Source organism: Ogataea haglerorum, assembly GCF_019207285.1.
Source record: "Ogataea haglerorum isolate 81-453-3 chromosome Unknown 81-453-3_NODE_4_length_651989_cov_98.092404, whole genome shotgun sequence".
Lineage (NCBI taxonomy): Eukaryota > Fungi > Ascomycota > Pichiomycetes > Pichiales > Pichiaceae > Ogataea > Ogataea haglerorum.
In genome coordinates this window covers 625,843-647,429 of record NW_025065154.1, presented here as the reverse complement: position 1 = coordinate 647,429, position 21,587 = coordinate 625,843, and the positions used below count along the sequence as shown (strand labels likewise).

Below are 21,587 nucleotides of genomic sequence, written 5' to 3'. Positions count from 1 at the left end.
CATATGGCAGTCCATCTCAAGCTGCAATTTCAACCAAAAATATTTGTTGACCGTTATCATAAGTGATGCTGCTAACATAAACCAATTGATGGGTTTTTAGTTGACATACAAACAGCATTGTGATCAAACTCACGTGTGTGTTTAATCTTAGGTTTTAAAATCATCCTTTGAATTTGGTTGAATTGAGTCAGGGATTTTTAATATTAAGTTTTAGTACACTTACATAAGGATGTCCAACAAAGCCTCCAAGCTCAGTCCTCGTTTGTGTTACCTCCTCATTCAATAACACTCAGAGAGTTTCTTTGGTTGACTTAGACAATTGAAATGCCTCCATGAAATTCTGCATATGAATTCAAACTTTTATTCTTCGTAAGGGAAGATCTTCCCCGTATGACAATATTGTCTCCAGTCGGTGAAAAGCACCTCTACCATCAAGTCATAGAATACGTCTTTCTGAATAGCATTGATGAATGTTCCATTTCCTGTCTTGATTCCCGAGGTAGGTGCGAATTGTTCTCCCCAAACTCTTAAATTACCATAAAAGGGAGAATAAAAGGCGGTATCGACTGCACATTTGACGTCTAAAGAGTCTAATATCAGATTTGGAAAACCGATGATGGCCGCGACAGCATCATCCCAATACGGAAGTGCTTCAGACTGAATGTCCGTATAGTTTCCATCGTAGATAAAGGTCTGGACGGGTCCTAGATAGGGGGTATTTTCAATCACACTCATACCACCTGCTCTGTCTATAATCCGGTCAAAGATCTCTTGAGAGGGGGTGATGTAATTTGTAAAATTACCTCCGATAACTATCTTTTTCCAGGGCGCGGTGAGAGTGATCTGAGCACCTTCAGGATCTTGAATCAGATTTATGTCTGTATTGATGTCAACCTCCAATGAGTTCCCAGTGGCTTGGGCATATTGTGTATCAATATATCCGCCCATTATGTAGAGACCGGCAGCTTCTTCTGCTAAGCGCGGGTATATACTCAAAGCTTGTGCAACTGTAGTCATCATTCCAGCTGCAAAGATCGCGACGGGATCGGTATCTTTATACTTTCTCACAGCTTCAATCAAGGCGACAGCACCGGGAGTCTCATTCTTATACGTAAAGTCTGACCAGTTGTAGGAGTTCCGATAAGAGGAAGCAAATGCTCCTTCCCAAACAGGAGCGCCAAATAATTGATTGTGAATGTGGAACGTTTCATTAGTTTGCATTAAAGGTTGTTCAGCACCAAGGTATAAGGGTATGCATGAAGAAAGGTTGTAATTGACTAATAGATCGTAAGCTTGCCCCAGCCCATCGACGGCTGAAACGCTTCCGAAGCTCATTGAAATTCCAACAATTTCATATCCACCATATAGCGGATATAAAAGTTGCAAGGCATCCAACCCATCATTGTCAATAAAGACTTTCTTTGCAGAGGCTATGAACCTGGGCGCTAAAGATAACAGCAAGTATTTGATTTTCATATCTATGATTTTGCTTTAATTGTCGAAATCGAGGAACAGCAGAGAATTAAATGTTCAGTTAATATAATATGTCTTGTCTTTTGATTCTTCTGATTATCGAGTAAACGGTCTTTATCTATGTTATCATTTCATAGTCATAGAACAAAATAGGAAAACTGAACAATAGAAAATTCTCTGCGTTAATTCAATGTTTCTGTTTGAGAAATTCACGTCTTCTGTGAACAGTTCGTAATCATTCATCTTACACCAGCTAGCTTAATTCGTACTTGGTTCCCGCCCTGTAAACAAAAAGTGAACTGCGACCCCCCTTTCGAGGTCAGAGACGACAAAAGAGAAACGAAACATAACCACAGAGAATGTAGTGTCTCCGATCTGCTTGATCAGTGTTCAGAATTAGCGGGGTTCGTATTTTAGCTACAATGCTTCAGTAATCTACCATAACAGCATAAGATTACCAATTTAGGAAAGTACAAAAATTCGATTAGAGTGTGCTGCATAGATTTTACAGATACTGTAATCAAAAGAAAGCTTCATTGAGAAATGTGTTGACAATCTATTCAACAATGTTCAGATCGCAATCATGCTCTGAAAGGTATTCGTCTTTGTGATTTGCAAAAAGTTCTTGTAGAGCTTGCACGTATAAGCTATGGTAATAATCGATTTCTTCAGGAGACACCGCATCTCCGTACTTTTTCCCGTGGAGCCTTTTAACTGCAATGGGAGCTCCAGTTACAATATGGATTGGCCGTCTGTGGGGAAGAAGACCAAAGTCATAGTTTAGCAGTCCACGAGAAACTATTATAGGAAGAGTAAATCCAAAATTCTTTTTGAGTCGAAGTTGGAACCATTTGAGTACTTGGCGAATATAGCCATCATTTTTGTTGTTGGCTTTTTCTGTCTCGTTAGTATAGTATACGTTGTAAATGTTGTTCTCGCCAAAAGCGTACACTGGCACCAAACATATATCATCATTACCAAATTTTCCACTTGCCTGTAGAGCTAACTTGACAAAACCTTTTCGCCTTTTCAATACAATAGAATTTAGATGTGGTTTTGCAAGCAAACTTTCACTCGCACCACCGACAACAATAACCACACTGTGTCCTTGGTCCAACAAAGACGAAATGTTTTTCTTGGTCACAGCAGTACATCCCAAGCTCATCAAGTAGTCACGATAAAATGGAAGCTGAAATTGGTTTACAAGTGTAGTTACAAAACAACGAATGCCTGGAAACAGTTTCGAAAATCCTGCACCTTCAGTTGCAAACCCCGCGAGCACTCCCATAGCGATTACGCCATGAGGGTGATAACCAAAAATGTACCGAGGCCCTGTAATCATTTCTTTTTCGACAGTTGCGGTTCTTTTTTGTATCAGTTTCCATTTGATCAGTAAACTCAGCACGAATTCTGGGGTGATAGACACGAGAAATGGTGGAATATCAAACTGCTCTAACTCAATTTTTATAGGAGTTTTGGTAGGGGACAACACCTTGCTTCTATGAAGACGAACTGGATAGTAATTGGCAAAGTGCTTATAGAGGCTCCAATTTGACATTGCTTTAGAATATCTGTTGAGCGCATTCCCATTTGAGGGGGTACGGTCAAATAAATAAAACTTGAACGTGTAAATAAGCAGAAAAGGCCACATGAAGGGATAACACCATAGGTAAAAATATATGAAGGGAAGAATAATTATCGAACTACCATGTAAAAACACTGCTAAGGTCTCGAGCCTTTTGACTAGGGGTGTAGATAATGGCGATCTGACTGGGGTCTTAGTTTTGGAGAAAGCACATGATGTTTGAAAAGTTTCCCGGGAACTAAATGACTCGTTGGCAAAGTTGGGAATTTGGGAATTCAAAGACGAGTCTAAATTAAAAGAAGTACAATCCGTTTGGGGTTTGAATGCTTCTAACTGCCCGTCCGATTTTCCCGCTGCCGTGGTTCTCATCCTTGCACTGAATTACCAATTGTAGATCAGTAGCTATGGATGGTGTCTAGTCACAATCCACGAAGCTCGTGTACTATGACCAATATATAGCACAAGATCCCGTAAGCCAATAATCAGAAGCAAACAAAAATGTCACGATGCCTCAAATAATTGACACAGCAAAATCTTGTAGATTTTGTATTACATAATCTAACCATAATCAGAGAATTCACAGAAAATGAACAATAGCTAGGCTAGGACATACATACGAAGCAAGAAAAGCATTGCTGCCTTTAGTTCACACCAGACAAAATGGAAAGTTGCATGTTACTCTATTGTAACTGAAGCGGCCGGACTCCTGCCCAAAAAGGCTGTGGAACATAGGAACAACTACATAAACATAAAGCAATAGTCAGTACGTAGCTCTACACTATTAACGGATAGAAACATTTTTTCTACATATCCATTCAATTCTTTAGACATCAATATCAACGTGAGGCTTGATTTTGTTAAGCTTTATGGATAAAGGGTTCATAAGAAATATTCGTTCCCGTTTTTTTGGTTCTTCGCTGGATTGATTTTCAGTGTGTCATCAGGAACAGCACTGAAAATTTGAAAATTCACATTCAAATTGTCATCAACCTTCATCACACTGGCAACATTGCCACATCGATAGCAGTAGTTTGGGGCAGACCAAACAGTCACCACGTCTTTGTCAGGGAAGTGGTATCTGAATCCTTCCATGACTAGCTGGTGAGCACGAGCAATCAACTGCAGATTATTGATATGATTGAATTCTCTGGCTACCTTGGCCCCAAACAACCATCCAGCACCTCTCGGAGAGATAGCCCAGGTCTCCACATTATCCGGGTCTGACCAAACAATGTCGCAAAATCCTCCCTCATGAGGCACCTCCTGAGCCCTGCTTAAAACTCTTATTTGGTCCAACATACGAATTTCTGGGGAAAGGCCGCCGTGAATACAAAGGATCTTGCCATCTATTATTGCACTGAGAGTAAGGAAATCGAACACTTGACAGCAGTATTTCCACACCATTGTTGAGCCATATTTGTTCAAACATTCTTCATAAAATCCATATACTTGCGTTATTTGTCTCGATTCATGGTTACCTCTCACCAATGTTATATGTTGTGGAAATTTAACTTTCAGAATCATCAATAACGTGAATGTTTCAAGCGAGAAATATCCTCTATCAACATAATCGCCCAAAAAGATATAATTGGTGCTAAGTCCTGATTGAGAAGGAAACCCTCCTGCAATATTGAACAATTCAAGAAGGTCGTGAAATTGTCCATGGATATCACCACAAACCGTAACAGGGGATCTAACAGGTTGAATATTGGACTCCTCCATCAAAAGATCTTTAACTTTTTCGCATAGTTGCTTCATATCATTCTCGGGAAGAGCTTTGCAGTTTTTGATGTCCTCAAACCATTGATCTGGACCTCGCTCGGACATGACCCTGAAATGCAATGATATGTATGTTACGTGGGAAGTTTTATTTTTCCCTTCAATTAATCAACTGACAGGCAAATTATGGACGTCGCTAAATTAGTATAATAAATAGAAATAAGCCCTTTATCAAAATATGAGTATAATGCTCTTCCAAGTTGACAGATCAAGTTGTAAACCATAAAACTCTGGACGTAAAGTGATCCAACCTATAATCCCAACTTATTGAGGTAACCTATTAGTGCCTGTTAATTTCTGGTTCCACAAAACGTTCTTGTTCGATCACTGAGACTTGCGAAAAAAATTTACTGACACAAGGATCAAATCGACAGATGCGAAAATTTAGATGTTCTATATAAGATTCCACAGAGGGTTGCCCGTTATGCATTTCATCCTGACGTGCAATCTCACAAACTTAATGTCTTACCATCTTCTCTGGCCTTCTCACCATATTTCTTGATCCTGATAGATTGAACGGCAATGAATCCAGAAGCATCTTGAGGTTGGAAACCAGTAAGCTCATCCATGGAAGATTCAGTAGCATCGTAAAGTTTTTCGGTGGATGATGATCTGCCCAAAATCGTTACAGATCCTTTGTAACACTTAGCTCTCACAAGCCCATTGACAGTATTTTGAGAAGGCTGGATCATAGATCTAACATATTCACATTCTGGCGTGAAATACATTCCATTGTAAAGCAGTTTGGAATATGTGGGTGTAACAAAAGTATCTCTGATACTTCTAACCTCTCTATCAAGAGTCAAGCCTTCTAAATCAATGTGTGCTGATCTTAGAAGAGTCAGGCCAGGTGTTTCATAACAACCCCTAGATTTGATACCAATGAATCTGTTTTCAACAATGTCGATTCTGCCAACACCGTTTCTTCGGGCAATTCCGTTGGCGGCGATGAATAAAGCGACGGGATCGGTCACTTCTTTTCCATCAGAAAGAATTAGTTTTTTAGGAATTCCTTTTTCAAACTCGACAGCAAAGTATTCTGGTTCATCAGGAGCATCGGTAGGATCAACAGTCAACTTCCACATATCTTTAGGTGGCGTTGTATTTGGATCCTCGAGAATACCGGCTTCAAAAGAAATATGGGCCATATTCTCATCCGTAGACCAAGGCTTGGCTTTAGTTTGAGTGACAGGAATTCCCTTCTGAGCGGCGTAATCTAGTAAATCTTTCCGTCCCGCAAATCTCTCAAAAAAGGATGGATCTCTCCAAGGTGCAATAACTTTCACATCCGGCTTTAGAGCATAGAAAGACAATTCAAATCTAACCTGGTCATTTCCCTTACCGGTACAGCCATGGGAAACAGCAAAACATCCTTCCTTTTCTGCCACTTCAATTTGAGCCTTGGCAATAACAGGTCTGGCCAACGAAGTACCTAACAGGTAAACATTTTCATATATAGCATTGACTTGCACAGCTGGAAATAGCACCTCTTCAACAAATTCTTTTCTGACATCAACCAAAACATATTTGGTTGCACCAATAGCAAGGGCCTTTTTCTCAGCAGCTGCGAAGTCCTCTTCCTGACCGATATTTGCCATGAAAGCGATCACTTCATAGCCCTGCTCTAAGAGCCATGCGAGAATCACCGACGTATCTAAACCTCCAGAATATGCTAAACAAACCTTCCCTTTTGACATCGCTTTGTTTTGACAGTGAGTAGAACACTAAAAGACAACCAACAATTGCTAAAAATTTTCAAGTGACGATGAAATATATAATATAAAGTCTGCATACCCTGGAGAAAACGAGTCTAATGTGTCAGAGTTCCTAACCATGCGCGGAAATTTTTTGAAATTGCCTTTTTAGGAATTGCTTTAGCGATTGATCATAGGCACAAAGTATTTAGATGGGTTTGTATTCAACTTATGATGTAAACCTTAGCCAAGAAGCTTTTTTCATCTACTCATTTCTAACTATTCTTACTTCTGTATGAAAAGGGTCTCAAAAAACAAAACACAAGCCAAACTGTTTACGCTTGCATTTTGTACTTGATATTCACCAGCCCTAAGGAAATTGAGGCCTTCATGGGAACGGGTAGAATCTAGTAAAATCGAGAGTTCGAGAACAGATTTGAAACAATGGTTCACAAAAAGGACGATAGAAATATATACTTGTCTCTGAAATTAGAAGAACCCAGTCAATGGCCTTTATTTTGGCTAATGAGACCTCCTGATAAACTGTCCCTATAATCAATCATGCACTGGCAAGCTCAAACAGAAATCACCTCGGAAAGGTAAAGGTTTCGTGATTATGTAACATACCGGACTCTAGGATGTAAACTTCTCAATTTTACACGTAAACAATAGCTACGCTCATAAATGTTGCAAGGTAGATCTGTTGAAAAAAGTGCACCAGAGGATTCAGTATCCTCTTCGCCCCTTGTTAAAAATATGTGGATCATATGTAAGTCATTTTGGCGCGCAAATTGTGGCGGCTAAATTTATTCAGGTATATGCCGCTAGCGATGATAATGCCATTTATTACCAAATTGAATTAGTTTGGCAAAGGAAAAGCAATCGCGGGAACCGATTAGGAAGGGCGAACAAAACTAAATGCGCTTAAATAAATATTAGGATTTCAATTCTTTTGCACAGGCAATATATAAATAAGAGCTAAATTGCTTTCAACGCTAATTCAACAATAAAAAAGATGTCGTCACAGGAAGACATCGATCAACTAGCTCAAAAGTTTGGTATCAAGAATGTAGAACTAATCAAGACGGGTGCTTTCATTGGAGGCCAATGGCATCATTTTAATGACGAAACGTTTTCTGTTGAAGATCCAGCCACCAATAATCACCTACTAAAGGTTTCTAATACTCCTATCACAGTCGTGGAACAGGCCATTCGTGACGCAGATATTGCATTTAGAGAGTTCAAGAAAACGACAGGCAGGCAAAGAAGTTCGTTACTCCGAAGACTTTACGATTTGATGATTGAGAATGGTGAAGATCTCGCCAAAATATGTACCATAGAAAATGGAAAACCCTATGCTGATTCCTTGGGGGAGCTTAAATATGCCGCATCCTTTTTCGAGTGGTTCTCGGAGGAAGCTCCAAGAATATACGGTGATAATATACCTTCTGCAGATCCCAGCAGACGCATACTCACCTACAAGCAGCCAATTGGGCCGGTTGGTATTTTAACACCATGGAATTTTCCAATTGCTATGATTACAAGAAAACTAGGAGCAGCTTTCGCTGCAGGATGCACAGCTGTTATCAAACCGGCCACCGAAACTCCGCTTTCAGCGTTGGCCATAGCAGTTCTCATCGAGAAAGCCGGTTTCCCTAAAGGAGTTGTGAGCATCATCCCAGTCGATCAAAATAGGACCAAGATTGTTGGACAGATGTTTTGTGAGTCTCCGTTGTTGAAGAAAATCTCCTTCACGGGTTCTACCGGCGTGGGTAAAATTCTTATGAGCCAATCCTCTTCCACTCTCAAAAAATTATCATTTGAGCTGGGCGGCAATGCACCATTTATCGTGTTCGATGACGCAGACGTTGACCTTGCTGTGCAGGGCGCCATCGCTTGCAAATTGAGACAATCGGGACAGACCTGTGTTTGTGCTAACAGACTATACGTCCAAGAGGGAATTTATGAGACTTTTGCGAAAAGATTAGCTGATGCAGTTGGTCAACTCAAGCTTGGCCATGGTTTGGAAGCAGGAACTACACATGGGCCTTTGATTCACCAAAGAGCTGTTTCAAAGGTCAGGTCACATATCGAAGACGCCGTTAGCAAGGGAGCCAAGATCGTTACTGGAGGAAATGTCGAAGAATCCTTAGGAGATAACTTTCATCAACTTACCGTTTTGGTCGATGTTCCCTTAAATGCGCTGGTGACGAAGGAGGAAACTTTTGGACCGCTAGTTCCATTAATCAAATTCAGTACTGAGGAGGAGGTCATTAACCTTGCTAACAATACTGAATATGGTCTTGCTAGTTATTTCTTCTCGAAGGACTACGCTAAAGTGTTTAGAGTTGGAGAACAGCTCAACAGTGGTATGGTCGGTGCCAATACTGGAGCCATGACGGAAGCTGCTCTTCCATTCGGCGGTATTGGCTGGTCAGGATTTGGAAGGGAAGGTTCCAAGTATGGAGTGGATGATTACATTATTCTGAAATCAGTTGTTATTGGTAATATCTAAAAAGTCAAACTCCACTCCAGTAAGTCGCATAGAACACCCAATAATGTTCACTCATTGTTGTGATTTGAGCTTTTGCTCCACCACCCGGACTTTATCCTCGGCTGTTTGACTTTTGTCAGTCCTAGTTCCAACGCGAATATCACTTTGAATCCTCACAACGCCCATTTGATGGATCGTCTCATGTAGCTTGCCTATCAGATCCATAACCTCAGACCATTCTCCCTCAATCGTTGTTCCTGCGCTGTGCAGCGTGCTTTTCAAACCGCTTGCTTTGATTATTTTCTCAGCAGCAACAATATAATCCGACACAGATGAATTTGCCGTCCCGATCTATATAGTCAGCAAAAACATAATTTTCCTAAAGCATTGCTTCACTTACAGGTATCAGGCAGACATCAGCCAAACAATGCAAATTAACCATATTCTCGAATTCGGGAAAACTATTTCAATATCAGTATCTAATAAGGTTCTTGATTTGAATTATTTTCCCACCTAATCATTACGCGATAAATTATTCATCAATAAACCCGTTTGTCCCTTCCAAAAACAGATAGGTACAATATATTCAAGAACTTTTCTTTAAATAAGCTTTCAAGAATTTGTTGTTCGGCTGAATTCGTAGTTTGGCTACTGAAATTCAAGAGTTTCCTTTGTTCTCAACCACATACACCCGAGACCGGTCATTGTTATTCAGGAATAGCTAGTTTCTAGGCGGACTGGAAACTGACTAATTAAGCACAGTTACAGCTCTGAATGGATTCTCTACAGATTCGCCGCCAACGAAGAGATGGATTTTACAATTCCAAGGAACTGCTCTCAAGAATTGGAAGACAAATTACTGAAACTCATCAATGAATATCAAGAAGGTTATCTTACCGAAAAAGGCTACATAAACAAAAGACTAGAAATTCTTCAATCTGCGTCTCCCAGACATACTGCTTTGGCGAGGGCACCATTATCGATTAAAGCAACTACCGTAAGCAACTCCACTTCCACTTCAACCCCCGTTGCATCAGAAGTTCATGAATACAAACTCCATGTAGGTGAACACAAATTTTTTCCGGATGATCCCAATGAAGGTCTGACCCAACCTTTGACGAACGAGGATGAGCTTTTACCATACTTTGAACCCTCTGTGAACTATTATCAGAAACCTGACATACCAAGGGAACTACAGAAACCTCTCGATCCAAGAGACGTTGACGATATGCTCGAGCAGAAATTTAACAATCTGCCTAGCATTCTGAGACATAGAGGCTCAATTTACAAGAGGGAAGCTGCGATAGTCATTGTTGATGCTAAGGGCAAAGAATCGCAGTCCATATCTTGGGAAAGACTATATTTGAGAGCTGAAAAAATAGCACAAAAAATCAAAAACAAAGCAGCTCTTTATCCAGGTGATCGTGTTTGTCTAATTTATCAGAATACCGAAGTCATAGAACTAGTCATTGCTGTGTACGCTTGCTTTTTATCTGGGACGGTAGCTGTTCCGATGAATAGTGGTTTCTCAGTCAAGGAGTTAGTTAAAATTATGACTGACACCCAATCTCATCTTTGTTTAATGTCTGATTCCGTCTACAAGCATTTTGAAAAGCAATCAAACGGATCCAAACTTACAATATGGCCTAAAGGAATGGATATTTGGAAAACAACGGATATGGGACTGGCTGCAAAGGATGAAGACCCACCAGCTATGAAAATCAGTGATCTCGCCTATATTCAATATACCAAAAGCTCTTTCGGTGAACTTAGAGGTGTTGTCATTTCTCATAGGACTATAATGCACCAAATGAGCTCATTGTTGTCAATTTTTACGAGCGCGCCGACTATGGACGCGCAGGAATTCGTGAGATCAGATATGAGATTTTCAAGCTCTAAAAATGTGTTTTTAAGCACCTTGGATGCTCGTGACTCGGTTGGCCTAATTTTTTCAGTATTATTTACTGTTTTCACTGGGAATACTCTTCTTTGGATGCCACAGCGATTGACGGAAGTTGCAGGGCTGCTAGCTCATGTGATATCAAAATATAGAGTTTCAGTTATGATTTCCGATTACTTGAGCTTGAAGCAAGTTGCCTACAATTACCAGTCTTTTCCGCAAATGACCAGGACTTTCAATAAAAAAGTCAAAGTTGATTTATCATGCGTTAAGTGGTGCCTGATAGATACAGTTATCGTGGATTGTGAATTCAATGATATGCTTGTAAATAGGTGGTTCCGTCCGCTAGGACATAAGACTCCGCGCCACATCATCGCTCCTATTTTAGCCCTCAATGAACATGGAGGGATGATTATATCAATGAGAGACTGGATAGGTAAGGAAGAGAATCTTGGATGTACGTTCCATAGTCCGATGGCGGATGATTTGCCCAATGATGCTTACGAAGATGACGATGAGAATGATGAAAACAACAAATTATCGGAGCTTTTGATTGACAAAGCTTCGCTAACCACAAACACTGTTAAGGTCGTGAGCGATAGACCTCCTCCAATTTCAACTTTAATGGACAACAGTGAATCTTCCAAGTACATTAGAGTAGGTGCATTTGGATACCCGCTGCCTGATGCCACTCTTGCAATTGTAAATCCTGAAACTCGGTTTCTCAGTGGCAACATGGAAGTTGGGGAAATTTGGGTGGACTCACACTGTATCTCCGGAGGATTTTGGAGCCTTGCAGATGCTACCCAGACTATCTTTCAAGCAGAGTGCTCAGATTATGAGGGAATCCTCAACTTGAAATTTGTTAGAACGGGACTTCTAGGATTCACATACAATGGTAAAGTCTACGTTTTGGGCCTCTATGAAGATAGAATCAGTCAAAAAGTAACATGGTACGATCAGTACTTGCAGCAGAAAAAGAAAGATGGTACACACACATTGAAACAACCAATGAATCAATATAGATATCACTATGCGAGTCATTTGGTAAAGACGCTAGTCAGAAACATGAACGAAGTCTCTGATTCTTCATTTTTCAACATCACGATAAATCGTGAACACGTGCCTGTCGTGATCATTGAGTCTCCATCAGCTCAAATGTTACCTGCAGCAGTAGCGACACATTCTGGAGATCGATTGAACTATCCAGCTTTGGACGAAATGGCTTCCAAAGCATTTCAAATTCTCGAACAGATGCAAAATGTCCGCTTGCATTGTATTCTTATATGTGCGCCAAATTCACTTCCAAGAACTCCACGGAGTGGTAGACCAGAGATTGCCAATATGCTTTGCAAGCGGCGGTTTATGGAGGGAAAAATACCTTCTGTTTATGTGAAATTCAATCTATCGAATTCACTGAGTGCAATACCCCATGGAGAGGACATTATGGGCGGGATCTGGTCTCAATATTCTTTCAATTCTAGATTGGAGGCCCTTAAATACACAGATCTCCAATATTCAGGTCTGGATCTCAGGGAGAAATGCGTGGACGATCGGACAAATTTGGAGCTAACTGAATACAAATCAATACTTGAGCTGTTCAAAATAAGAACTTCAAAACAGGCTGATGAGATGGCATATGGAATCATTGACAGACAAAGTGTTAAAGAAAGCAAAGCACTGTCTTGGAAAAAAGTGGAGATGAGAGTATTTGCAGTCTGCTCTTACATTTTTGAAAAGCAAAATATCAAATCCAGTGATTATGTCATATTGATGTACCCTTTATCAGAGGAAGTGATTGTTTGTCTATATGCTTGCTGGCTTGCGGGGCTGGTGCCCATTCCTTTGCCCCCTTTGGATGTGACTCGACTTGATGAAGACACATTTTCACTTGTAAGCATCATTAAAGATTTCAATGTACAAGCAATTTTCGTGAATAATGATACGGAAACATTACTGAAAAACAAACCAGTGAACTCGAAGCTCAAAACCCTTTCAAACCAAATGAAGGCCATAATTCCCAAGTTTCGAAATACTTCTAAACATACCAAATACCCCAATCACTCAAAGATGATGTATCGAAGAATGGAACAGTATAGATCCAAGCCACGAAATAAGAGAGCTGAATGTCTTGTGTGGATTTCTTGGACCGAGGATCATCAGTATAAAGGAACGAAATTACGGCATTCGAATCTGATGGCGATGTGTAAAATTCTGAAAGAAACATGCCAAATAAATAGCACAAGGCCTTTATGCGCTTGTGTGAGACACTGTTCAGGACTTGGGTTCCTTCAATCGATGATGCTCGGTGTCTATTTGGGCACTACGACATATTTGATATCGCCTTTAGACTATTCATTGAATCCCTCCAAATTTTTCTTAAGCTTGGATCGTTACAAAGTGGAAAACGTGTTTGTCACAGAAAAAATGATCGCGTATGCCATCGAGAATCCTGCTCCAAAAAAGTGTGATCTCTCTTCCCTGAAGAACTTAATGATTGGATGGGATGCCCGTCCATCCGGAAAATTATTAAACGACTTTTTGAATCATATGCAACTGACAGATTTGTCGCCTTTTGCTGTATCCAATGTGTATCAACACGATCTCAATCCTATGATATCACTGAGATCATACCTGTCTTTTGCTCCCGTTGATTTATGGGTCGACCCTCTCGCTTTGACTCAAGGATATGTGTCATTGGTCAATCCAAGTGATTCACCGTTTGCAATTCATTTACAGGATTCTGGCATAGTACCTGTGAACACACAATTAGCGATCGTCAACCCTGAAACATCTAAAATATGCAAAGTTGGAGAGTTTGGAGAAATTTGGGTTTGCTCCGAGTCGACAGTTTCAAATGTAACAGTAACTCAGACAGGACATTTTGATGATTCTAGACTTAAAGCCAAGATTGAAAATTGGAACCAAGATCTGGATTATATGAGGACTGGAGACCTTGGATTTTTACACACCATAGAAAAGACTTTAAACAATGGAAGCGTCGTTGAAATGCAACTTCTTTTCTATTTGGGGAAAGTTGAACAGACTTTTGAGGTCTTGGGAATGCAGTACTTTGCGATTGACATTGAAGAATCCATTAATGCACTCGTTGATTCTATACTAATGACAGCAAAATCCCTCCCTACAAAAAGCTGTGTTTTCAAAGCTGGTGACTATGTTGTAGCAGGGATTGAAACGGGACGACCAACAAATCACTTGAGTTCGCTAGTGCCGTTGATCGTCAGCAAATTACTTAATCAGTTCGGGCTTATAGTCGATATCGTTAGTTTTTACGAACCTAACCAGATGCCTATTTCACGACTCGGTGAGGTGCAGCGTGCTAGATGCCTGAAGAAGTGGATGAAAGGAGAACTAAAATTACTTCAAACGTTCGGCATCAGTGAAGGTGAAGGAAAAATGAAAAAGGTGATACAGTTGATTGAAGAAACAACCGACAAGTCATACAGTGATGCAAAACTAAAATGTTCAACATGAATTAGTACATGCAGGTTTATTCGAAGATGTGATCACTCCTCGTCAATGCCCAGAAGGTCCAAAATGCTCGTCCAGAATTTTGTATTTCATTCGTGTATACCAGTTGTTCAAATCTTTGTAGTCTTGATGCAAGGCAACGATAATCAATGTCATATTATCAAATCCGATGCCAGTTATTGTATTCGCCATCCTGATACAATTATCAAGAATTATCTCATTAATCTCAGGTAACTTTTTTCCCAGCGAAAGATGATGCCTCACCAAACGTACCAATTCATGAGACTTGTAGCAATCCCATATTCCATCGCAAGCAAGAATAAAAAACTCATCAAGCTGAGTAATCCTATGTAGAAGAACATCCGGTTCTGCAGTTACTTGATATTCTTCCGGAGGAGTATATTTGTGTTTGGCTGTTCTGAACACTAATTGTCTGGAGTAATTGTTTTCGTTATGCATCTTGAACCCAAAATCTCCAAAGGCTCTACTCAAGGCTAGAACTGAGTTCACTCTGTTGGTGGAAACGTAACCTCCGTCACTGTGGATTCGCATCAATTCACCCAGGTTTCGTGGCTTATGATCAAAAGACAAGGTCTTTGTGGCTCCATTTCGACTCAATATACACCTTGAGTCACCAGAATTAGCAACAAAAGCATAGCCACAAAAGATTACCAGCACCACTGCTGTTGTTCCACTATTGTTATCGTGATGTCTATAAAACATAGAGTCACATTTCATAAATGATGATCGTAGAAGCCGAGGGAAATCGATTGTCTCTAAGACTTCTTTGCAATTCAAAAGCTTACATCTAGATACCTGAGGTAGATTATTGATCGTCAGTATAAGTTCATCTCTCAAAACGGATGGAAGTTTCTGGCTAACATATCTAGATGCTCCTGAACCGCCATGTCCGTCAAAGACACCATAGATGTTGATTTGAAGAGATTCCAGATCACATTCAGCATCCTCATCTTGTTTTCTGATGTCAGGACCTTCTTTCGTCACAAATATTCTTTCGTTTAGATCACAGAACGCGTCTTCCATTGTTAACCTATATCCTTGCATTTCCCCTATTGAATGCGATATATGATCATGTTGGACAAGTGTAATATTTTTCTCTGTGATAGGCTGCGAAAGAAGCTGCCCCATTATGACGATTTAGATGATTTGGAAAGCCAAAATTATTACGCCCTCCAGCCCAATTGGATCAAACTAATTCAGTCAGATATTTTTGTTATTGTATAAATTTTACAGCCAAACACAAAATAGCTTTATCTTACTTTAATTTTATCCTAGAGATGTATAGTATGTATAATATAAAACTCATCAAGTACAAGTGAGCTTTTCGAAATAGCCTGCCAACCACATTAATCATACTCTCGTCAATTCCTTCACAAAGTTCTCTCCCCAGTAGCTTGCAGTGTACTTCTCAATATACTTGAACATCTTCTGAAAATTGCCCCTCCTTTTTTCATCACTCATGATCAAGCCTTCATAAATGGCTTCGCTAAGTTCCTCTGTGTTCCACGGATTCACTACCAGAGCACCATTCAATGATTGAGCGGCTCCTGCAAACTCACTTAGAACTAAAGATCCCTTTCGTTCTTGTTGACAAGCAATGTACTCGTAGCTGACCAAATTCATTCCGTCCCGTGTCGATGACACTACACAAACATCACTAGCAGCATAAACAGATATTAGCTCTTGAAAGTTCACGCTTTTATGAAGAAAGTGGATTGGAACAAATTCGACAGTTCCAAATCTACCATTGATTCTTCCCACTAGTTCATTAACAGCTGCCCTCAAAGATTGATACTCTTCAACGTCGCCTCTTGAGGGAACTGCTACCTGTATCAAAACAACTTTCCCAATCCACTCAGGGTGTCTTTCCAGAAAGATCTCAAACGCGTGAAGCTTTTGAGGTACACCTTTGATGTAATCCAGCCTATCCACCCCAACGATAAGCTTACAATCTTTACCAAATCTCGTCTCCAGTTGTTTTATCCTGCTTTTGACCTCGTCAGTCTTAAGACCGTTCAAGAACTTGTCAACGTCAATGCCAATCGGATAAGCACTGACAGTCACTTGTCTATCGTTATAGACAACACCTTGTGGACTCGTTCGCAATTTCAATATTCTTTCAACGGAACTTAGAAAGTGACGGACATAATCATAGGTGTGAAAACCTATCAAGTCACAACTCAAAACTCCTTCGAGAATCTCCTTTCTTACAGGAAGAATTCTGTAAATCTCGCTCGAAGGAAAAGGGGTGTGAAGGAAAAAACCAATTTTGACATTTGATAGGCCTTTCTTATTTAATTGGTCTCTTAATAATGAAGGTAATAACATGAGATGATAATCATGAACCCAGATAACGTCCCCATCTTTTATCTCTTTTAAAATCGTTTGACAAAATAATTTATTTGCTTCCAAGTAAGCGGCCCAAGCAATTTCATCAAAATTCATCTCCCCAGGGTGATAATGGAACAGTGGCCAGAGTATAGAATTGCTAAAACCATTATAATGTAAGTCTGCAATTTCGTCACTCAACCAAATAGGATAACAATTGAACTTCTCTTTCAAATCCTGCTCTACAGTTTCTCTTCCCGATTCGTTACCCACAGACATTCCAGGCCATCCAAACCATCGAAATGGATTTTTGAGCCCCTGTAAAGCCGTCACCAGTCCGCCCGAGGACATAGTATAGTCGTATCTATGATTCCCATTTTCATCATCCTCAGTCTTCTTAATGGTGACTGGAATTCTATTTGAAACCACTATGACATTACCTTTCACCATTGTATCAAATTGGGTAATATAATCACTAGCTTTAAAGGGTGTTTTATTGTAGCTCGGTTTGCAATAGGGAGACACAATTTTTGCTTCATATTTATTTATTGCTTTTTAGAAGTTCGTGGAACTTTCGAAAATACTAATTACCAGGAAAAGTTTCAAAAGGGACTTCTAGCTTGTGAGCCTCTCATCTGGCGCTTCGTCATGTCGTCATCAAAGTTGACTACCAGTAGGTCGGCTTTTCCATCATAAGATTGATCGATTGATTGCTGTGCCTGATGGGTGCAACTGATGATAACCTCCCTTACATCATTGTTCACAATCACATGTTTGACATTGTCTGACTAGGAAAACATATTTCCTTTCTTCCTTTAAAGCTTGAGGACGGGGACAAGTTATGCCATAGATGGTATTGGTACTAATTGGGTCATATATACTTCATGCACCTATGTATGACAGGAGTGATTGAGGAAATTTCGATCCAGTTCAAATCGGTCATTTCCGTCTGTGCGCAAAAAAAAACGGTAAGGTTTCGACTTTACTCATAAATCGAGCGTACCATTGAGTGAGCCCCAATTAGACATGGCATGGCCCGAGTTTTGCATGTACATTCCCAATTTAAGGCAAGCGGTTTGGAACTGCATTCGCTTTTCGCGCTACCTAACTGGTAATCTCCCTCTTGGTTGCACACATTAGATGCTAAGAGACGAATTGTGATCAAGCGAGTAATAAATCTAAGCTTTTTTTTTTCTTTGAAAACGTTAATGAGATCGGAAATGTTTTGTTGATCGTTTTCCTATTGCGGTATTTCAAAATCAATTGCTAAAAAGAACAGACAAATCGATTTTGAAGTCTAGTGACATCAGGTTAAAAATTGTGGAGTGGTTGTGTTGTGTTTGTAGTGATGTGGAAATACTTGTGGTCTAGAAATGAGCCAACCGTCAATGTCCCGAGATACCAGGGAGGTGATAAGGAAGATTCCATTGATCTTCAAATCAAATCTTTGATGTACATGTTTGAGAGACTGAAGGTATATAACTTTGCGCCTTTTCTCAAGATTTTGGACTCTGGGGAACTTTCATTTGATTGGCTTTCAAAACCTGATGCGCCGCTTCATCCTGATGTGATTATCAACGATAAGCTGGACTCAGTTTATGATATCCAATCATTTAAAAAGATCCTCCTTGATGACCCTTATCGAATTCTGATTGACTACTGCAAAAACAAATTTAGGTCATATTTGATTCTAAGCGATAGTCCTAAAGAGTTTTTAGAGCTTCCTAAGTTCAAGGCTCCAGATTTTCGCTTCACAATTTTGAAAGCCAACTCCTCGGATAAAGATTACATTGATGTTTTGGTCAACAAGTCTGATATATACAAGGAACACAACATTAGCCAACAAGTGAAGACAGATATAGCCAGAGAGATCATAACTGCGCAACGAGCCTGTTCTAACCACAAGATCTTCAATAAGAACGATCGAACAAAGATTATTAGATTCTATGTTCAAAAACTTGCGTACCACGTACAAGTGGAAAGAATATACAAGGCAACTTTGAAGTCAAAAGAACAGAGGCTTCAAAGTACCAGGCTTACAATGTCTGATGCCAGTAGACAAACAGGTTTGAGGTCCCCGAGGTCTGCAGTCAACCTGCAAATCGCTCAGCCGCTGAAATCCAGCAATCGCAATACTTTACGAACTAAAGCATCCATGTCAATTATGAAACTTGATAAAGCATACTTGGAAAGTTCTCAAGAATCGGATTCATCGGATACGTTGATATCATCTGGGACATCGGAAACGGGAAGCGATAACTCCCTGGAGACACGCGTTCATGCGGTCGGCACGCGCTCCGGCAAATGCTTCACAGAAGAAGAGAAGAGTTTTACGTACGAGCAAAGTAAATTAGCAGTCAGGATAAGGATTGAACGTGAGAGAACGCACTTGACAAAGTCATACGCATAGGCAACAGAGCTTCAATATATTCACAATCTTAAACTTAAAACTGCAATGCATCGCAATATTGTTGACATAAATCACTTAGATAGTCCAATTTGGTCTCGTTCAGTACGTTAAAGCACAAGTTGCCCTCTGGAAACTTGTACAAATCTATCAAGCTTTTGATCCTGTTAATGCTATTCGTAAATTTAACAATCAAACCGTTACGCTCTAAATTATCGTCTTGCTCAATTTCATCGTCAAGATGTTCTATTTCGATAAGGAATCCTTTGAATAATCCGTGCAAAAAGCAATTACTGGTTCTCAGCCTGAATTTTTCATGTTGACCGTCTTCATTCAATCCGGGCACGGAAATCACGTATCCATATCCTCCTTCTCCTTTGATTGTTTGCTTTACTGTCCAGAGGCTGGCAAGCTTCTTGGTTATCAGCTGTTCAAAATTTTCGGTCGTTGTTCCCGTATTGTTAGCGCATCCATGTTTGATGTGCTCTATGAGTGCAGAGTTTTCAAGATTTGAAGTATCATTAATAAGTGAACTCGTATTTGGAATCCGTGTGATGATGGATTTCGAATTATTAATTATAGTGATTGTTTGATTGCTGTAGTATGACAATTGGAGAGTGTAGAGGTATCTATTAGCTATCTGATTTGGTTCGAAGTTTGCAGGCCTTGAAAATTTGTTATTCAAGAATATCTTGAGCTCAAAATTCCAAGGGCCAAGTGATTGCGGCAATTCATTGGATATGAGATCGTGGAATGTAGTGATCGTGGTGGGTGTGGCATTTTGGACGAAGAGGACTCTTTCTTGCATTAGAAGATAGATAACATCAGTGGTTGAGTACGTACGCTGTGACCATCAGAGAGATAGGTAAAATGATACAACAAAATTTTACAGATTGAAATTTAGATACACAGCCCACAAATAAATTTAACCGTAATCAATGTCCTTGGAAGAGAAAAGAGCAATACTGGAGGATTTGGATAGGATGGAATATGCTATCGCAACTCGAATTTGTAGATATCCCGGATTGTATCGGCCCTCACAGCTTGTGCGCTCGGATAGTCCGTCTTCCAGCGGAGAATCATTGGCAAAAACTACATTACTGAGACATGAAATAAGACGATTCTTGGACAGGAGACAATTCCAAATGCGAAGATTAGATTCTCTATTAAATTTTCAAGACCCTTTAAAGAGCATGAGGGAATTTGATGATTATTATAAACATCTTTCAAAGAAACATGATCAATTGCTGCATTTAGGATTGAATGCTAATGATATCGAGAAAGAGGAATTAAATAAATACGCTTTATTCTCCGGTGACAAAGGAGAGAAACATAATAAAAGAAGGCTATTGAGCCTCTATGCTAGCGATCTTAAACTATCATCAATATTTAGCTCGAAAGAGGCCCTAGGTGAAAATTTGGATCTGAGCGAGAATTACAAGGAATGGTTAAATTTGCCACGAACGAAACTCTCTTATGAGAGAAGCATGCCATCATATGCAGACTATCTTTCAGGGCTTACCAAACTGGATTCCGAATTGTATGATAAGGACTCTGTTCAATATAAGACCTATGTCAAAAACCTTGCCCAGTACCTGTCAAATTTTTATATCAAAACTCGACCTTTGAGTAAGCCCGAAAATGACATCGATCAAATCAAGCAGTCTTTCTCGTCCGCATTGATTGGCGATGGAGATGGTATTTTTTGCCTGATTTGTCAGAAGGACTTTGCAAAATTGTCTGTATTCAATTCTCATTTGAAGGGAAAAAAGCATCAAAGAGCAGCTTTAAGACCTGAGACTTATGGAGTTGCTAAGAACGAATATCTGGTGATCGAAATCCTCAAGTGCCTCCACAAGGAGCTTGAGAATACGAAAAAGGAAGTTGAGAGGTATTCTTCTTTAACTTTGAGGGAGAAACAGCTTGAATCCAAAGACGCTAGGAATCTCTCCGATTACGAATATGAAACTCTTACTGATCTTCAAAATAATCACGATTATGATGACCATGAAGACCTCCATCATGTTGGCAATGACCAAACTTTACCAATTGGTCCGGATGGAAAACCAATGCCATTATGGCTTTGGAAACTCAAAGGTTTCGATATGGTGTTCACATGCGAAATCTGTGGAAACGTTAAGTTCAAAGGTAAAGAAATTTTTCAGAGTCATTTTACAGAGCCACGGCATTTGCACGGACTCAAAATGCTCGGTATTATGGAGGAATATAATGCCTTTCGAGACTTGAATAAAATTGAAGACGTCCTAGAGCTCTCCAATTTTTTGGAAAAAAAAAAGAGAAATGCTGCACAATACAAAGACGATGGGGTTGAAGTTGAAGATGAAGAGGGCAACGTTATGAGTAAAAAAGTTTATGACCAACTAAAAAAGCAGGGTTTGCTTTAACGTTTCTAG

At 39.9% G+C, this 21,587-nt stretch overlaps 11 protein-coding genes across 11 annotated transcripts; 4 read left to right on the top strand and 7 right to left on the bottom strand.

Annotated features, from left to right (window-relative positions):
- Positions 1-360: 360 nt before the first annotated feature.
- On the bottom strand, positions 361-1,476 carry KL911_001941 (uncharacterized protein; the record flags this gene model as incomplete). The annotated part of the gene is made up of 1 exon (XM_043196955.1): positions 361-1,476. One exon carries the CDS (start codon positions 1,474-1,476, stop codon positions 361-363), a length of 1,116 nt encoding a protein of 371 aa, XP_043055702.1.
- A 553-nt stretch (positions 1,477-2,029) lies between these two features.
- KL911_001940 (uncharacterized protein) lies at positions 2,030-3,427 on the bottom strand (the record flags this gene model as incomplete). Its single annotated transcript, XM_043196954.1, has 1 exon — positions 2,030-3,427. The coding sequence occupies one exon, from the start codon at positions 3,425-3,427 to the stop codon at positions 2,030-2,032; it is 1,398 nt and encodes a 465-aa protein (XP_043055701.1).
- A 510-nt stretch (positions 3,428-3,937) lies between these two features.
- KL911_001939 (uncharacterized protein) lies at positions 3,938-4,885 on the bottom strand (the record flags this gene model as incomplete). The annotated part of the gene is made up of 1 exon (XM_043196952.1): positions 3,938-4,885. The coding sequence occupies one exon, from the start codon at positions 4,883-4,885 to the stop codon at positions 3,938-3,940; it is 948 nt and encodes a 315-aa protein (XP_043055700.1).
- A 401-nt stretch (positions 4,886-5,286) lies between these two features.
- KL911_001938 (uncharacterized protein) lies at positions 5,287-6,534 on the bottom strand (the record flags this gene model as incomplete). The annotated part of the gene is made up of 1 exon (XM_043196951.1): positions 5,287-6,534. The coding sequence occupies one exon, from the start codon at positions 6,532-6,534 to the stop codon at positions 5,287-5,289; it is 1,248 nt and encodes a 415-aa protein (XP_043055699.1).
- A 1,012-nt stretch (positions 6,535-7,546) lies between these two features.
- KL911_001937 (uncharacterized protein) lies at positions 7,547-9,046 on the top strand (the record flags this gene model as incomplete). Its single annotated transcript, XM_043196950.1, has 1 exon — positions 7,547-9,046. One exon carries the CDS (start codon positions 7,547-7,549, stop codon positions 9,044-9,046), a length of 1,500 nt encoding a protein of 499 aa, XP_043055698.1.
- A 787-nt stretch (positions 9,047-9,833) lies between these two features.
- Positions 9,834-14,420, top strand: KL911_001936 (uncharacterized protein; the record flags this gene model as incomplete). Its single annotated transcript, XM_043196949.1, has 1 exon — positions 9,834-14,420. One exon carries the CDS (start codon positions 9,834-9,836, stop codon positions 14,418-14,420), a length of 4,587 nt encoding a protein of 1,528 aa, XP_043055697.1.
- Positions 14,421-14,462: 42 nt separating this feature from the next.
- KL911_001935 (uncharacterized protein) lies at positions 14,463-15,566 on the bottom strand (the record flags this gene model as incomplete). The annotated part of the gene is made up of 1 exon (XM_043196948.1): positions 14,463-15,566. One exon carries the CDS (start codon positions 15,564-15,566, stop codon positions 14,463-14,465), a length of 1,104 nt encoding a protein of 367 aa, XP_043055696.1.
- Positions 15,567-15,788: 222 nt separating this feature from the next.
- Positions 15,789-17,216, bottom strand: KL911_001934 (uncharacterized protein; the record flags this gene model as incomplete). The annotated part of the gene is made up of 1 exon (XM_043196947.1): positions 15,789-17,216. One exon carries the CDS (start codon positions 17,214-17,216, stop codon positions 15,789-15,791), a length of 1,428 nt encoding a protein of 475 aa, XP_043055695.1.
- An 898-nt stretch (positions 17,217-18,114) lies between these two features.
- KL911_001933 (uncharacterized protein) lies at positions 18,115-19,176 on the top strand (the record flags this gene model as incomplete). The annotated part of the gene is made up of 1 exon (XM_043196946.1): positions 18,115-19,176. The coding sequence occupies one exon, from the start codon at positions 18,115-18,117 to the stop codon at positions 19,174-19,176; it is 1,062 nt and encodes a 353-aa protein (XP_043055694.1).
- Positions 19,177-19,210: 34 nt separating this feature from the next.
- On the bottom strand, positions 19,211-19,981 carry KL911_001932 (uncharacterized protein; the record flags this gene model as incomplete). Its single annotated transcript, XM_043196945.1, has 1 exon — positions 19,211-19,981. One exon carries the CDS (start codon positions 19,979-19,981, stop codon positions 19,211-19,213), a length of 771 nt encoding a protein of 256 aa, XP_043055693.1.
- Positions 19,982-20,111: 130 nt separating this feature from the next.
- Positions 20,112-21,578, top strand: KL911_001931 (uncharacterized protein; the record flags this gene model as incomplete). The annotated part of the gene is made up of 1 exon (XM_043196944.1): positions 20,112-21,578. The coding sequence occupies one exon, from the start codon at positions 20,112-20,114 to the stop codon at positions 21,576-21,578; it is 1,467 nt and encodes a 488-aa protein (XP_043055692.1).
- Positions 21,579-21,587: the final 9 nt, after the last annotated feature.